This window comes from Sycon ciliatum, chromosome 6 (genome assembly GCF_964019385.1).
Source record: "Sycon ciliatum chromosome 6, ocSycCili1.1, whole genome shotgun sequence".
Taxonomy (NCBI): Eukaryota; Metazoa; Porifera; class Calcarea; order Leucosolenida; family Sycettidae; genus Sycon; species Sycon ciliatum.
The window spans coordinates 26,794,957-26,812,735 of record NC_088648.1 but is presented as its reverse complement, the minus strand read 5'-3'; the positions used below and the strand labels follow the sequence as shown (position 1 = coordinate 26,812,735).

Sequence of the window (17,779 nt, the reverse complement as noted above, 5' to 3'; positions counted from 1 at the left end):
GGCTTATTATCTAGTAAACTACATGTGTGTATCCTTTCACACCATAATGTGAAGGATTATTATGATTTTGGTTTTATTTCGGTCGTTCGCGTTGACATTGCCAATCAAGTTAGGCTAGTCTTCGCATAAGCCAAATGAAGAAAAGAAAAATTGGACGATCGAGGCCAATGAGTTGAACACATGCGTGCATACTGCCTTCACAATCCATGATTTTCTCAAATATTTTGGCTGCGCATTATACTCCGGGTATACCTTGGATTGCCAAAACGTTGGCCATTAAGGGGATACGCATTCTGCTCAAGTGCGTGTTATACTCCTACAAATACAGTATCTCTTACAACTGTACCTTACATTTACCGGTATTGTCCGTAGTGCCGGTACCGTCCGCCTACTGTCGAGCTAGTACTGGTCTTCTGTGAACTGACCAGCGTAATTCTCGAGAGAAGTTAAACTCACACAAACCCTGTGTGCAGTGTGTAATGTAAGCCCAAGAAAGCTCACACATACATGTACCTAAGATCAGAAACCCACAGAGCAAAAGAAAGAAAGTATGGCAACAGAGTGGAATGTAAGCCCCAGAAATGTACAATAGGTATCCTGTCAGCTAGGCGCGTGACAATTCGACGGGAGCCAATTCAAGGTGGTCAATTCATCGAATGACACTTCGCGACTGTGCTGTTTCACAGCTTGATTTTTTCGCCGCCTAAAGCCTAGTTCACATTTGACGGGGCGCGACGGGACGCGACGTAAGGATCGACGGGAATCGACGGGACAGTCTGACGGCGTGCAATATGAACACCAGGAACGGGAGCGCAACCGTACTGTGGAATTCACATCGCCGCAGAGAACCCTTTACAGTCTTCTATTTTGAAGCTTACCCTGTTTCGCGAAAAAATCATTCGCCTTTGCCATTTCCACAGGCAATGGATACCCACAGTGTCATCCAGCGAAAGCATCGTGGCGCCAACAAAATGCAGCCTTAAAGGGGAAGTATACCCTAAAATCAAATTTTCACCAGTTGTAGTCTTCGGGGTGCTGAGTCGAATGGTCTTGGTCCGAGGAAGCTGAGACGCTCCCTTCCTCCTTTATTCCCAATCGAACTCGCGCACTTCCACCGAAACTGGGTGACTGCACCCTACTAGATGGGAATTTGTATGCAAAATGTCACTAAAAGCGCCATTTCGTTCTTATAAAAGCACGGATGACCGCGATTGGCCCATTGTAGTCTTTTGGACGCTGAGTCGACTGGTTTTGGTCCGAAAAGGCTGCGATGCAGCGTTCCTCCTTTATTCCCAATCGAACATGGTTGAACAAGCGGTCGCGTGCTCCTGCGTACACCAGTCACCTGGTCACCGTGCCTGCAGGGTACAACTTACTAGCCTATTTGACCTTTTTTGGGTGCAGTCCTGTCACTCGAGTTGAACTCGAGTTGAACCTTGGTGTGAAAGTTGTCGCCTGCTGGCGCGGTGACCAGGTGATTTGGGCACCCAGGAGCACGTGACCGCTTGTTCAACCATGTTCGATTGGGAATAAAGGAGGAACGCTGCATCGCAGCTTTTTCGGACCAAAGCCAGTCGACTCAGCGTCCAAAAGACTACAACATATGGGCCAATCGCGGTCATCCGTGCTTTTATAAGAACGAAATGGCGCTTTTAGTGACATTTTGCATACAAATCCCCATCTAGTAGGGCGCAGTCACCCAGTTTAGGTGGAAGTGCGCGAGTTCGATTGGGATTCAAGTAGGAAGGGAGCGTCGCAGCTTCCTCGGACCAAGACCATTCGACTCAGCACCCAGAAGACTACAACTGGTGAAAATTTGATTTCAGGGTATACTTCCCCTTTAATCACATGAGCGCCAGCGAAATGTCGCATGGCTCATCTCAGCGCCAACAATGCACAGCATAATTTTTTCAGCGCCAAATACACTGAACGCAGGATTGGAAAAGTTGATTAATGTGAAATATAATGCATACTCAGTAATGCTCATACAAGCGATTCGTCATGACAATTTTTTTATGAGAAGTTAACAGGCAATGCCGTCTCAGAAATGGAGAAAATTGCCCACTGCGGATAAGAAGTGAGGCATGTTGTTGATTTGCCTTTATTTATAGTCGCTCAACCAAACAGGCAATGGCACCTTCTCACAAGGAAACTTAGAAGAGAAGAGGGGAGAAAAAACAGGCACGGAAGGGAGATAGAATGGAGAGGATAATGTAGTGTTGAATTCGATTTTAGTGGCAGATCTGCAATCATTCGAGTGAGAGTCGAGAGAGCGAGTTGAAGAGAGGAGCAACACAATATAAAGGGCCTGGGTAGCTATGTCAAACATGTGCGCGCAAGTAGCTACCCAGGCCAACGGAACGAAAGGTGAGTATGACGTAGTACAGGTACATGCAGGCCGGCTGGAAAAGGAACGGGAGTAATTACCTAACATACCTCCCCTGAACAAAAAAAGAACCGCGACCTCGCGGAAAATAATAAGACGAAGAGAAGTGGACGTGGAGATAATAATATTAATATAGCTATGAATAGGATGAAGGCCGCAGACATCACGCAACTACGTAACTTGTTCGACATGTATTTACTGTGTATTTTATAACAAAAATATTATTGAAAATCCATAATCGATTTTCTTGTTCCTATCATCAGTGGGAAAAATACGGAACTAAGGATACAACGATCGTGATGATCGTGAGGATGACGAGCGGAACGAGGAAGAGGATGATGAGATGGACGAGGAGGAGTCGGGTGGGAAGGAGCGAGATGAGGCGGATGAATGTGTTGATCGTAAGAAGTCAGCTGTGTATTTACACTTGTTATCTCGTCTTAGTGTGTATGATGACTCTCATTTTTCTGTACTGTGTCGTGCGCGTTATGTCCAACAGTTGAAAGTCCTTGTGGCAGTCTGTATACGTATTCATAAGCCTGTTTTGTGTAAGCAGAAGGAGCACGTTGTTGCACTGAATTTGTATTCGTAGGTTGACACTTCGTTTAGCGCCTTCTCGCCTTTGGTTACGTAATCTTGTTACCTTTTTGCGTTTCCTCTAGTGGTTTTATTGCATTTGTATTTTTTTGTTATTTCTAACACATTTCTATTTACAGTACTTAACTTCAGTTTCTTTGGTTGTATCCTTAGTTCCGTATTTTTCCCACTGATGATAGGAACAAGAAAATCGATTATGGGTTTTCAATAATATTTTTGTTATAAAATACACAGTAAATACATGTCGAACAAGCAACGTAGTTGCGTGATGTCTGCGGCCTTCATCCTATTCATAGCTATATTAGAAAAATAGAGATAAAAAATGCCTAAAGCCAAAAACCACACATACACTGCACACGTGGATGGTTCTCACAAAAGTGTTTACTTGTGGTATCATGCATCACAGTTATTGTTCCTGTACTTCTCTAAGTCTAAAGAAAAAGAAACTAGACATGACGAGGAACCTACTGATACTGCTTGCATGGCTAAAAAGAGCGTAGTTGCACTTCTGTTAAACATCTAAAATTAGAGCGTGGCTAACCATGATCGGACCTCTAATTACTAACATTTTATGAAGAACACACGCGCACACACACTACAAAAAAATCACGAAATAAATGAACCGAAAATAAATTTGACGACGAAGGACGGATGAAAAAGAAAGAGAGAAATAAAGGAAGTAGCTGACCGGAATGACTTGGACGAGACGAGGTTGACATCGAAGAAGCGGGGTTGAAGATGAGACGAGGTTGGCGACGAGACGAGACTGACGACGAGACGAATGCCGGGTCGTTTGTTCCGAGCAATGGTCGGGCAGGCGCCAATTTTTAGTCCGAAGAAGGACGACATTGCGCGACGACACCGCGTGACAACACAGCACGGCGACACAGCTCCACGACAAACACGGACAGGGATGACGAATAAACAAGGACAGTCCAGCAGTGACGGGAACAACACTACACGTAAATTACATCTCAGGGCCGTGAGCTGCGGAGACAGAACTCTGCGTCGAGTAACGTTGGGCGCCAATGCTGCGTCTGAAGCATCAGAGCATTAGGGAACATTAGATAGGATGAAAACGAACCTTTTGCGAGATTTTAGTGGCATTTGGAGTTTCATAGTGAATAATATTGGGAAATCCCGGCGTTTGCTTGGCAACAATCGGCTACACTCTTGAGGTAGGTGCAACCCTCCTTGTGTTACTGGGTGATACTGGTAGATCGCTTTGTATAGACACGTAACTCTTTTTGGCACTTGATGTAGCTAACAATGACTATTTCGTCAGGTCAATTATTATGTACGTGTGCCCTACCAAAGCGGTTGAACAAATTCAAAACAAGTTGAACAAATTCAAAACAAGATTTCGCAAGGAGGATTGTTTTGTCGAAAACACATAGAGCCATCAAGGAGACGTGAAGTGAGTATCGAACCGCCGAAGATGATATTTCTCGTTGTGCCTCAGCCCGTGGCGACATTGTCTCAAGGCTAGTGGCAACACTGACGCCGATTCATTGATAACTTTGGACTAGGCTGAAGGAGCAGCTGCAAGCACAAATATGTACATGTTGTTCCGACGAACTGCCTTTGCGGGAGTCCAGCCGAGCTTGCTCGAAAAGGACTAGAATTACTCATGGACTCAGTACTAAGTCGTTATGAGCACTCTGCAGCAGCGTGTGTCTGAATGTCCTGATGAAACACACACATTTAGATGTGGACAGCTGTACTCCCAAGACAGCAGTCAAAAGCTACAAAAAAAGAAGATTGTTCTTTTCCATGTGGCCAACTCCTTTGTCTAAACACCACAGGGAGGAGAATACGCACGTATAAGAAGTAGAGCAGAAAAATAACCTGGCCGCACTTTTTCAGGCTTACCGCGGATGCAAGCGATCTTGATCCGAAATCAGCCAAATTGTGGTTGTTTCAGATGAAGATATTTTTCACAGAATCAACGAAGTTACAGCTTTTTGTTGGCATCCAGGACTGCCGCTTCCAGGATAAACTGAAGCGCACAGGGTAGGCACTGGAGAAGTCAATCATGCTTGACTCAAATAATTCAACCAGAATGCATAGAATGGCTGAAATCAACTGAAGATATGCGATGGAAACTGACGGCGTGAAATACAAAGTACATGTAGTGGGAATAAAGAGCGTGCAAGTGTACAGAGTACCAAGAGTGCATATGCCACATTAGGCGAGAGTGATAAAAGTAAGAGCTGTATCTGGTGAAGGTGACGCATGCATTAGCACGCATCCTACAAAAGTAACAACACTGCATCCAAATGATTTCTAACATAGTGTAAACCGTCGAAGCTGCAATAGACCGGTGCTTTCGTGCAGGGCTGCCAACAGGAGGGTTGAGCATTCTTCTCGTGCGCTACAGACTCGGTCGTGAGCCAGTGACCATGTTAATCAGTCGGCGGCACGCCGGGATTTTCTTGTACAACAACAAAGAGAAAACAGACACCTCAGCTTGGCAACTAAAACCAGCAGGTTCAGTATACAAGGGTTACATTTATCCTTGCACACGAACTTAGAGGAAATCCACTGCACAATAATATACACCTCAATGCATAACATATTCACAGGTTTGAGGGAAAGATGCAAGCGAGAAAGAATCGGATAGCAATTTCCTCTCAAAAAAGGTCTGGTTTCAAAGCTGATCAAGGCATACGCATTCATTAATATGATTTTCCAACTCTGAATGCAAGCTGGAGCAAAGGTGCAAGCAAAAAAGCTGGAAAGAAAAGCCTCATCCTGATGGCAACTCACAGCTATATAACCTTATTTGAGATAGCTGGAATGAAGACCAGGCAAGTGAGTAAAAAAACAAGGGCAAGTAGCAGATTACGGCGTTGTACGGGTTGTACAACCCACGGATGTGTCGCTTTGCCGATAGCGCGCTGTGGCAATGTGTCGCGGTCGGCTGGAGAGTGCAGTTGTGGGGTGATGATGGATGGAGAAAAAAAGCAAGTGAACATACAAGAATATGATTGTATGGAAGCACGACCTATCGGTCTGCTTAAGTATGCGCAAACTCATATCACATGCAATCTATCATGATTGCAACAGATCAATAACAAAACAAGAGCCACTACGTCAATGAAATTCATATCAATGCTTGAATAGCGCCTCGTTACACCTGAGAGCCAGCTGGAGAGTCGGCTGGAGGGGTGGTAAATGTGAGATCCGTGTAGGCAACTTCCATCTGGACTGCAGGCGTCGCGCTCTGCGGCTTGTTCACTGTGGCATACAGGTTGTTTTCTGGAATCGGCGCCGAGTGAGTGAGGGTCACCATTTGTCTTTTCTCTCTCTTGTTGTTGTAGCTCAGGGCAACCTCGTGCATATGCTCGGGGAAGTCCCGCCGAAGCCGGACGATGGCGATGACGGCGATCAAAAGCATCATAAATAAGACACCAATGAAAACAATCAGAGCCACACTGCCACCCTGGCTCAAGAATGTTGAGGCGGCTTCAGTAGGTTCCGGGACCTCCGTCGATGGGATGAGTGCCACAGGAGGACCAGTAGCTGCAAAGCACATCGTTGGAATACACACACACTACTAAGTAGCCGCAATAGAATCCCTGTGATTAGTGTAAGAGAATTATTATTATTATTAGACACAATCTCATAGCATGTGACAAGCATAGCTAATGCAGGGACAGAATCCCCGGAGACAAGGGCGTTGAGCCAGCCACGGCAATAGTAAGCTAGGAAAACAAAGCAAATATGAATTAGAGCAGAAAATGAATGGAAAATTACAAAGAAAAACGATTAACGGAAGTGAGCACTATCAAAATTCGTGCATCACCCAGGTATTCGAGAATGTTCTTCGATGATAATTATTGCGTCTAGTTCAGTTGTGATAGTAGATCTTTAAACTGACCAATAGAAGAACAAGTTTTCAGACCGTATGGTAATGATAACCAATGAGAGTAGCCGGAAAACAAAGGGGACTTTAGATACTGGGCTGACTTAACAAGAGGCAGGATGAGCGCGTTACGGGTTGAGCTTGTCGAAAACCAATTGTACTTCATCATGTGTGAAGGGGTTTTATGAAGAAATATTTTATGAACCAGTGTACAGAGATGGTGCTTATGACGAACGGAGAGAGGAGAAGTGTGTGCAAGTCGATAAAGGGCATCCGAAGGAAAACATCGATCCTTGTTGTAAAGAATTTTAAGTATAAATCTATGGTGGACTTCTAATTGGTTCAGAGTTGTGTCAGAAAGGCCACACCAAGCGGTATCGCAATAGTCGAATATAGGGAGAATATAGCACTGATAAAATAATAGTTTACACTGGATGGGCAAATGAGTGCAATGTGGTTGTAGTACCCCTAATGCTGAACTGGTTCGCTTGCATACACAGTTGACATGTGCAGCCCAAGAGAGTTTGCAGTCAAACATCACACCGAGATGTTTGTGCTGAGTAACAACACGGATAGGCATAGTCGAGTCAGGGAAGTATAATGGTTGATCAGGAGGGGATGAAGAAATATACATGGCTTCTGTCTTGTCTAAATTGGGCTGGAGTTTCCACGTTTGCATCCACATGACAGTGCTGTTGATGCGATGCTGCATGGTAAGGAGTAATTGTGCAGGGGAGGAATCAGAACAGATAAGGCCAGTGTCATCCGCATACAAACTAACATCGGGGACAACTGAAGGTAGGTCATTAACGTAAAGCAAGAATAACAAAGGACCCAGAATGGAACCTTGGGGCACTCCAGACGTTACAGGGAGGGGATCAGACAAGAAATAAGACAAGCGAACAGCCTGAGAACGAGCAGACAGATACGAGGATATCCAACGCAAGGCAGCATCCTCCACCCGGAAGGTGACCTCCAACTTGGCAAGTAAGCCACGATGCCAAACGGTGTCGAATGCCTTAGCCAAGTCGAAAAACACCATTCCCACATGCTCCCCACAGTTCCTCTTTGTCGCTATGTCTTGGACAAGTCGAGTCACCTGGTATTGAGTTGAGTCACCACGGCAGAATCCCGACTGAGCTGGTGAGAGAGCCGGAGCGATGTGCAGGTAGAGGGAATCGAACACAATACGCTCACAAAGTTTGGAAACTGTGCGCAGCAGAGAGATGGGGCGGTAGTTTGCCGGGCAAGCACGGGAGCCTTTATTCTTGTAAAGCGGTGTCACGATGGCGGATTTCCAATCCTGTGGGAATGTACCAGTTCGAAATGACATATTAAAAATAATGGCGAGAGGATAGGCTATTGATGGTGCAAGAGACTGCAGCACTTCATTCGGGATCCCATCTGAGCCGGGAGACTTTCCACATTTCAGGCGCTTCAGATATTTCCGAACTTGAAACGTAGTGACAGTGATTGTACGGAACGGAACAGATATGAAAGGCGACTGGGACAAAGGGGGAATGCGCCACGAAGGATCATCAGGTAGCCCAAATGAGGTGAACTGAGTGTTCAGAACATCACCTATGCTCTTGGGGGACGTGGCGACCGTACCGTCGGATGCTATCATCGTTTGGGGTATGACACGGCCGGAAGTGTGCCGCTGTGCTCGCACAAACTGAAAGAGTGTAGGTCGATTCGGTGACGTTAGTGATGCTTGGATGGAGCGTATATATTGACGATGTGCTTGCCGAGACAGGTGCTTTACAGCATTCCTTTGTCGGTTATAAGCTGCATGATTTACTGCTGTCGGATATTTTTTGTACACACTGTATAGATCACGCTTGCGTTTTACAGCAGACCTGAGCTCAGCAGTAACCCATGGTGGAGATTGCATGCGGGGTCGTGGAGATGTCACAGTGTGGGTGGCTCCGAATGAGGTGAGGTGACGACGGAAGGCGGACTGGAGCTCACAATCAAAGTGATGAAGTGCGTCATTAACATCAGTGTACGAGTTCAGAGAGGACCAGTTGTAGCCAGCTAAATCAGAGTTGATTAATTGCCAAAGGTGCGAAGGTACTTGTTTGAAGCGATACAGTGAAGAGGGAGGACCAGTGGAAGAGTTGGGGAAGTAGTTCGAAATAGGGGCGTAACATAAAGTGCAAACAATCTGTATATGGTCAGACATACCCAAGGGAGGTGCTTGATCAATTGAGCGCACGAGGCGTGGTCGGTTGGTGATCACCAAGTCCAGACACGAAACAGAGCCATTAGGCGAGGAATGAGTGGGGAAGTCAACCATCTGGTGGAGCCCAAGAGCAGAAAATACGGTGCTAAGGAGATCACCAGCCTTCGAGGTAGAATCGGTGTGACACCAGCTTGAGTTGTGGGCGTTGAAATCGCCAGTCACTAACAGATCATAAGAATCTAAACAGACTGACTGTAATGCCTCAACAAACATGTCACAAAAGTACGACAATTGCATTGTGCTCTGTGAATGGTGCAGAAAAATTCAAGTGTGAAGAAACACTTTGACACCTAAAGCTTTGTTCACAACTGGGGTGTGGATGCGGTACGCTCATGGTGAATGCGTGGCCCAACACGCGCACAGGCTTTCACAAAAAAACCCAATTCGAGTCGTGGTTAGGGAGTGCGACAACCTCCAGTACATGTACTGATGTTTTGACGCCGCCAGTCAAAATGACTGGCATATGCGCCGGTACGCGTCTGATACGTGCTGAAAAACATGACATGTTGGAATTTCCATTTTGGCACGTTTCCATATACGCATGACGCCCCGAAAGTCAGCAAAACACGCACAAACGCGTCGTTCACACGTACACTCGCCTCTCCTCTTGCAATCCAGCTGTTGCCTTTCGAACCAATTCGCATGCTCACTTTTCCTTACAAACACTTATGTTAATCACAACATACGAGCGTAATTCAGCAGTTTTTCAAATGGCTACTAAGCTAATTATGCCCGTGCAAGATCAGCGCTGGCTGTGAATTCGCCGAATAATCTCAACTGATGATGTAATCGAAGGTTTCAATAGTTTCTCATCCATTGGTCACTGGTCATTGTGAAAATAAAGGTTCTCGCTCCACATGCACCGACATGCCGACATAGACACAGACAACGGAGGCAGGAGCACACAAAGTGAGGTGCAATAGGCTGCAGTCAGATGTGACTGACACAGGTGGTACTAAAAATATATACTGAAGAAGTCAGGCAAAAAGAACAACGCGAAAGATGTTGCGACATCGGTGGTGATTGGTGAAGACAGTGTCTGCTCAGAGTGTCGGAATGTCGGAGCAAAGGACAGAGAAAACACATCAGACACCATTTTGGGAAGAGGAAAAAAGTGTTACACGAGAACTCACTTCTGGCCTATCTCGCTCCACTCGGCCGGCGAGAAATATAACATTTCAAATGCACAGTCTTATTCTCACCTTTACACGTTGAACTGCTGGACCAGCTGCCGTCCTCCAAGCAGACTATTGTCCTATCGCCGCTGAGTTCATGATCAGCATTGCACAACACTGTTCTAATACTGCCAACAGTGTTCTGTCCTTCAGAGACTTTCCCATTCGTAACCATCAGGGGATTGCAGTCCACAAGGTCTGTGCAAACACAACAAACATCCAGTACTGACGAGTTACAATTCTCCAAGTAAAGTGAACAGATTCTTCGTTTTCTGTCGGTGTCTGCTGGACCACCCCAATATGCAGATTGCGGTGTTTGTAGGTATTGTGTGCCGGAGCATCGTGAAGCCCAATGCTAAAACAGCAGTGTATTCTACCAGTAGCAAAATGCTCGACAAAACAATCTGCATATTGGGGTGGTCCAGCACACAACTGAGCGTTGTCATAGCAACCTAGCAACACAACCAAGTTAGCGATTGCCCCAAAATCCTCTGGCGCCTTGTCAGACTGCCAAATTATGCCCGTGGATGTACAAAGGCTTAGAAAGCTCAGTTGAATAACAGGGAGGTCTGAAATGCGGCGAGACCTGTGCATTATACGGTGAGAGGGTCTTTGACTGAGTGGCGAGATAGAGTACTTGAGTGAGTGTGAGATAGATAGAGAGTAGAGAGGTTTTGCGGAGCGAACGTACGCGCGAATTATCGTTTGACATCACGAAAAGCGAAACTTCGTGCGAACGTTCGCAGTTTTGAACGCGAAAGTTGCAAGCAACGCGAAGCAAACTTTCGCTGTAACTTTCGCTCTTTGTAGACCACTGGTCAGCCTGGTGCACGGTGAGCCACCCTCAATCTTCATGTTTGTGCTTGATCTCTACTCTTGGCTTGGTCCGCGGGTGCTAGCTTTCCTCTACTTGTGGCAGCCCGTGTTGCTTCATCTCCAGAACCACCTCCGATCTCCTGCTTCCTCGTCTTCTCACTGCTCAGAGTCGGTTTCATCAATGATGCCTTTTTGAATCTCAGGTGTTGATGCGCAAGATTACAGCACAAGCCAACCCAGCCCGTTTGTCTGTTGGTCTTCGGCCATGGGCAACGTAGTCAAAGAGCTCTCGTCTCAGGCCGTAACTCAGGGTAACTGGAGCGCATGCCGCCACTCGCAACAAACAAATCGGGTGAAGACCACTTCTCAAACTTGAACAAGCGAGTGCACACAAAACCTGTCGCAGTACTTTTCGCTCTTTGTGGACTGTTCGTGCACGGTGAGCCACCCTCAATCTTCATGTTTGTTCTTGATCTCTACTCTTGGCTTGGTCCGCGGGTGCTAGCTTTCCTATACTTGTGGCAGCCCGTGTTGCTTCATCTCCGGAACCATCTCCGATCTCCTGCCTGCTCGTCTTCTCACTGCTCAGAGTCGGTTACATCAACGATGCCTTTTTGAATTTCAGGTGTTGATGCGCCAGATTACGGCACAACCCAACCCGTTTGTCTGTGGGTCTCCGGCCATGGACAAGGTAGTCATCGAGCTCTCATCTCAGGCCGTGACTCAGGGTGCCGCCACTCGCAACAACAAAATAATCGGATGAAGACCACTTCTCAAACAAGCGAGTGCACGCGAAAATTTCTTGGAGCGAAAAACATGCAAAACACAAATTTCGCGCGAACGTTCGCAATAGTCTCCGCAACCCGGAACGCGAAAATCATTGCGAACGTTCTCTCTGCAAAACCTCTGTAGTGACTGAGAGAGTTTTTTCTTTTTTTTCTACAAAATGCACATATCTACAGTAGCCCTTGGCGGATTATGCTCCGGCATAATATCCGGCATAATATTTGGCATAATATTTGGCATAATCTTGGGATTTGTTGCACTTTAAAACACCGCCATTCAGGCAACAGGCTCTCAGCTGCACCAAATAAATAACTTTGCCAATATTTCGCCCATTGGGCATCAATGGCGAAATATTGGCAAAGTCATTTATTTGGTGCAGCTGAGAGCCTGTTGCCGGAAGGGCGGTGTTTTCAAGTGCAAGGAATACGCTGCAATGGAGTTTGGAAATTCTGAGGAAATCTTGGGATTTCGTCAAAAAGTTATGCTCCGGCATAATATACGGATTCCAACGTGTAAGGTCGGCATAATCTTTCGGTTTAGATAAAAATTAAGCTTAGGGGCATAATACAGCTTTGTCAGAAAGTCTGCAGATGTTGTTTTTTAATACCCCAGTTACGACTCCTTGTCATAGCCCTTGGCGGATTATGCCGGCATACTATTTGGCATAATCTTGGGATTTCGTCCAAAAATTATGCTCCGGCGTAATATACGGATTCGAACGTGTAAGGTCGGCATAATTTTTCGGTTTAGACAAAAATTATGCTTAGGGCATGGCCGTGTGTGTATGCGTGGTTTCTCATTCTTCTATGTACAGTGTGAATATATAGTGGAACGGAGCGCATCCACTGCATCAATTCATTCGCATGCAGAGATCTTCGGGAAATAGCCCTGGGATACCTGATCTCGAATCAAATGGAAAGTTGGCAGCAGACCCTGCAGCTAAAGCTGCAGCTTTGAACGAGCAATTTGCATCAGTGGCGGTTATTGACGACCCACACATGCCATTGCCGTCCTTAGGCCAACACCCTTGCCTCCCGAATGCGTTTCGTGCTCCGATAATAACCACAGCTGGAGTGCACAAAGCTATTGCGAAGCGTAAGCTTAACAAATCGCCTGGTATGGACGGCATCTCCAATGAAGTTGTTAAGGCTCTAGTACCATTTTTATCATGTCCTCTATGTCTTCTATTTAATTTGTCTTTCAGAAAAGGGAAGTTTCCATTGGCATGGAAAGTGGCCAAAATAACGCCGATATTTAAGGGCTAAGGTGGTAAAGCTACTCCTGGAAATTACAGGCCAATCTCTCTCTTATCATGCATTTCAAAATTATGTGAACGAATAGTTTATGATCAGTTGTATAGCCATGTTGCCCCTGCCATTCACCCTGCTCAATCTGGCTTTCGTCGTGGAGACTCGACTTCACTGCAGCTGACTGGAGCTGACTCACCTTGTACAGGACATTATCGGAGCAAGAGCAGAAAAGTTGTACACGTGCATTTGCTTCTTCGATCTTGCCAAGGCGTTTGCCACAGTGTAGCATAGAGGTCTTGAGGAAGCTTCAAGTCATCTTTAACATCTCTGACACACCGTTGAAGTAGATAGAGAGCTATCTTTCTGGGAGAAGCCAGTTTGTGTCCGTGTCGGGAGCAGACTCTCCAAAGCTACCCGTGCTGTCGGGGGTGCCTCAAGACTCAATTATTGGACCATTGCTTTTTGTTTTGTATGTTAATGATCTACCAAGTCAAGCGTCTGGAATGTCATTGTTTGCTGACGATACAGCTGCTTTGCGCCACTGTAAAACTGTCAAACAGCTTGAGTCAGAGTTGCAAGACGCGATAAATATGATTGGCACGTAGATGTCCAGTTGCAGGCTTCAGGCCAACGTTTCAAAACCCAGAGTACTGTTTCTAACAGATTCTGCCTCAATGTTTAAGGTCACCTTTCCCAATTCACCCACAGAAATTCAGACGGAAAAGGAGTACAAACATCTAGGGGTAATGTTCGATTCATCCATGTTCTGGTCGGCTCATGTAGATCACATTTGTAATAAAGTCAGCCGTGCTCTGGGCTTTATTAAAAGTCATTGTAAACATCTCTCTATTCCGTGCCGTTCAGCTATATATATAATTTATCTCCTTCTATTGTCTGAATATGCTGCCACAGCCTGGTGTGGCCTAGCTATGGTCTTATCCGATTCCATTGAAGTTCATCATAAAAAAAGTTCTAAAAATTTTGTTCTCAAAGAAACCTTCCATTCCCTCCAATGAGTTGTACTTAGTACCTCAGACTACTCCGTTAGAGCAACGCCGACTAACTTGCCTCTGTATATTGGTTCATCCAATGCTCTTGGGTTGTGTTCCTGAACATATAAAGCCTTATAACTGGTTTGTTTCGGGCCGCTCAACCAGAAACAAAGTGTCTCTTCCCCAGGCCAAGTCAACGCAATTCACAAGATCGCCATTCTTCCAGGGCTACTGTGCGTGGCTACAACTTCCCGACTCATTGAAGACTTCTGCATCATTGAAATAATTTAAAGTGAATCTGAGTGCCTGCTGATGACTCAGTGCACCATAATAATAATAAAAACTTATCAACAAAGCTTTTCGGCGGTTTCCTTTTCATGTATATAATCTTCTCCTTCTTTTACCATGGTTGGCTATCACCCACATCTTCCCTTTTGGCTGCCATCGGAAGCCATAAGATGTTGAATAAATAAATAAATAAAATTAATAAATAATTCAGCATATTTGTTGGCAAAATTGTGGCATAATCAAAAGCATAATTTGACGATTGGCCGAGCATAGTCTGTCAATGGCTAATCTGCAGACACAGGGGTGAGTAATGGAGTGTGGTGGTGGGACCCATTACGCTCCGCCGACCAGAGGTCTCGGCTTCATAGCTCCATGGACGCACCAAAGGGAGATTGGGTAGGGAGGATTAAATTGAAAAAGAAAACAGAAGAAAGAAAATGGAAAGTTTGTACTGCTCAGTGAGCAAAAGAATAAGTTGAGTATTGATGTGAACGCTGTAAGACTTTTAAATTCAAGAGGAGACTGTCTGTGAGGAGAGATTATGTCCAAGCAGGGTAGGACGCTGTACCCTCTTACTCACAATATGCTATGAGTGGCCCAATGCCAGTTTGTTCTGAGGAGATGGTGATAAGCTGCTGTATTGGACTTTTGGATGTTCTTTGGGTGAAATGGGTGAGGAATGATAAAGGAAGGCAGCTGGTTCCAAATTGGGATGACGAAATGAATGAATGAGACAGTGAATGAATGTGGGAGATAACGAGATTGTGTGAGAGAGCAAGAGGAAGAGGGTGAGAGAGTGGGTCGATGACCCATGCCGTAACTGTACTGAGGTGCTTTCTACCACTGAAAACTATGCTCTTGGTTTGTAAGTGAAGCTCGAATCTAGACCGGAATCCTTTGAGGCACTACAGATATCCCTCACCAGACAGGTTAGAAGCCTATGCATCAGTTGTTTCAGTTCAAACGTATTCCCTAAAGAGGCTCACTTGTTTCTTTGAATACCAAGCTGAGGCTTGCATGTAGAGTGAAGCACATACTTACGGATGCAGATAGGTATGCTAGACCAATTGCCATCGTCAAGGCAGACCACCATTGAGTCACCCAACATCTCAAAGCCTGGAGTACAAGTGACAACACGAGTGCTGTTCACTTTGCTTGAGCCGCTTAACACATCTGCATTATCCACAGTGAGGTCAGGGCATTCCGGCAGTTCTGCACCAAAACATGCAAGCACATACATGTACATAAATGTGCACACATATACAGGCATAAACAAACAAAATTACACATACACACATAAAAACACACATACACGCACATGCACGCACACACACACACATATACACACATGGAATTCACTCCTAACCACTCGAGCTCTTAGTTCTGCCGTGCTATTTTGTGCTACAAGTTGAATTGGTTCCACATTTTTAGTTCTCATTATTTGGGCTTACTTCGAGATTGTTGAGATAGTCTGGTAGTGCGACAAATAAGGCACACCCATTGATAGTATGGACTGAGATATTCAACGACCTGAAACATAGCCTCAACACATTTATGAAGCGCAAAATAGAAACACTCAAAGTTGGAAGGCTAAGGGTACGCAAATTGCAATTTGTGGCCGTCGGACATAGGTTGTGCAAGTCTCCGTTGCGCTTGCCCTCTTATTTTGATCTTTTCGTAACGGAGACTTCAACGTTGGAAGTTCTTTGGTTTGCGCTTCGTAGACGCGTAGGTGGTGGGTGTCAAGTCATTCTAGATCTCACTACCACTGTCAGGAATTTGTTGCCTTTCAGTCACACTCAAAGGTAATTATTGTTTTCATTCCCAAGGGGAACTCACGACGACTACTAACACGCAAACCACTCCCCCCCCCCCCTTCCCGTCCAGGTTGGCTCTCACCTTTCGATTCACATTCATTTGTCATTGGGAGTCCTTTGACGAACCAGGAAAATGTTGAACAAATACAAAAAGGAAACGGTTCGTGGCCAACCCACTGTGCCTACCTGGTCACGCTACCTGTCGTTACCTTGGTGGACTGTCATGCATAACTCCTAACATTCTAGCCTAGGCCTCCATTGTATACATCAGCATCAGATTATCTATATCGATATATTCTTAAGATGAATTATAGCAGCAGTCACACTAGACATCGACAATAGAGACCTGCTATGAGAATACCCACCGGTAGTGGAAAAATTCCGTAACAAAGTCCGTAGGAAAGGAAGGCGTGAATGCTTGGACTAGTATTTAAATGTTGATTGACTACTGTTGAGCCTCACCTGCACATGTGGGTGTACCAGAGGTCCAATTGTATGCCGTAATCAAACACATCGGAGATGGATCGCCTATGATGGCAAATCCATCGTCGCATGCGAAATCCGTCCGAAGAGGACTGCTAGATACGATGGAACCATTTCCGGGAGCATCGAGCGGCAAGCATCCCATCACTGCCAAGACAGAAGAAGGAAAAGTTTTTTTCAGGAAAAATGCAGCAGATGAACTCTCTGCAACAACCATGCACAAGGATTTGTTGCTCAACTTACAGAAACTTTTCACCTGAGGAACAACTACTTCAAGTAGAAAGATCGGCTAAAAATACGACCGGATTATGAGACCAAAAGTGAACCCTAGTACAGCAGTCAGAGCGGAACTAAATAAAAACCATTGCCATGCCAACATGATGATAGCACATCACACAATGTAGCAAAATTACAGGCATACAGTCTAACCAGTTAGTTTGTCTTATCCCAAGGTCTTCTTATCCAGATCTTATCAAAAATTGATATGCTATAAGTATCACAAGGATCGTATTTATGTGAAGGTGCGTTCTGTGGCACATGTAAATCATTTATTGATAGTATAAGCCAGCAAAAGTTAAGTACAATGTGCATTGAATTTGTGAAAGCATGTCCGCCGCCTTTTAAGTAACCTTTCCAGGGCCACTACTGATTCTACGCATTCCCGCCAGGGCACACGCTGCCGCACGCCTCAGCTCGATTACGCAGCTGGAACATTTTCTACTTGATCCGCATCAGCAAAATTGTCGCTTATTTTTCAGAGTTGTTTTTATATCGTGAATGCTCACTTGGCAGCCCATTTCGTCCCAATTTTGGTTTGGAATGATAAGTATAGCTTTCACTCAGTTCTCCAGACACAACGGACAACGGGACAGGTAGGTAGAACGACATTTATTGGGGTAGACGAATAGACGGAGACAAAGACTAACTACTGCTCCAGTTTATTCATAGCAATCATGTCATCATCTCACTGCCTACCCTAACTGAATTATTTCCATCGATCACAACAGGCCTTAGAACTAGAAGCCACTCTAATGCTTCCATTGCCATATCTAAGCACCGGACAACTGATGGAGTAA

At 45.3% G+C, this 17,779-nt stretch overlaps 2 protein-coding genes across 3 annotated transcripts in view; one reads left to right on the top strand and one right to left on the bottom strand.

Moving 5' to 3' along the window:
- LOC135819823 (sushi, von Willebrand factor type A, EGF and pentraxin domain-containing protein 1-like) overlaps window positions 1-17,779 on the top strand; it is a 228,964-nt gene that overhangs the window by 125,488 nt on the left and 85,697 nt on the right. The window lies entirely within an intron of this gene.
- The window catches only part of LOC135819825 (sushi, von Willebrand factor type A, EGF and pentraxin domain-containing protein 1-like), a 39,017-nt gene that overhangs the window by 13,942 nt on the left and 7,296 nt on the right, over window positions 1-17,779 (bottom strand). The window contains exons 7-10 of one of the 2 annotated variants that reach the window (XM_065333106.1): window positions 16,683-16,850; window positions 15,445-15,615; window positions 10,299-10,469; window positions 5,080-6,508 (exon numbers count right to left, since the gene is read on the bottom strand). In XM_065333106.1, the coding sequence (XP_065189178.1) occupies window positions 6,117-6,508; window positions 10,299-10,469; window positions 15,445-15,615; window positions 16,683-16,850 (902 nt within the window). In that variant the 3' untranslated portion in view covers window positions 5,080-6,116. Of the gene's footprint in view, window positions 1-5,079; window positions 6,509-10,298; window positions 10,470-15,444; window positions 15,616-16,682; window positions 16,851-17,779 lie in introns of those variants that run through there. The other variant, XM_065333105.1, reaches the window with a different exon arrangement.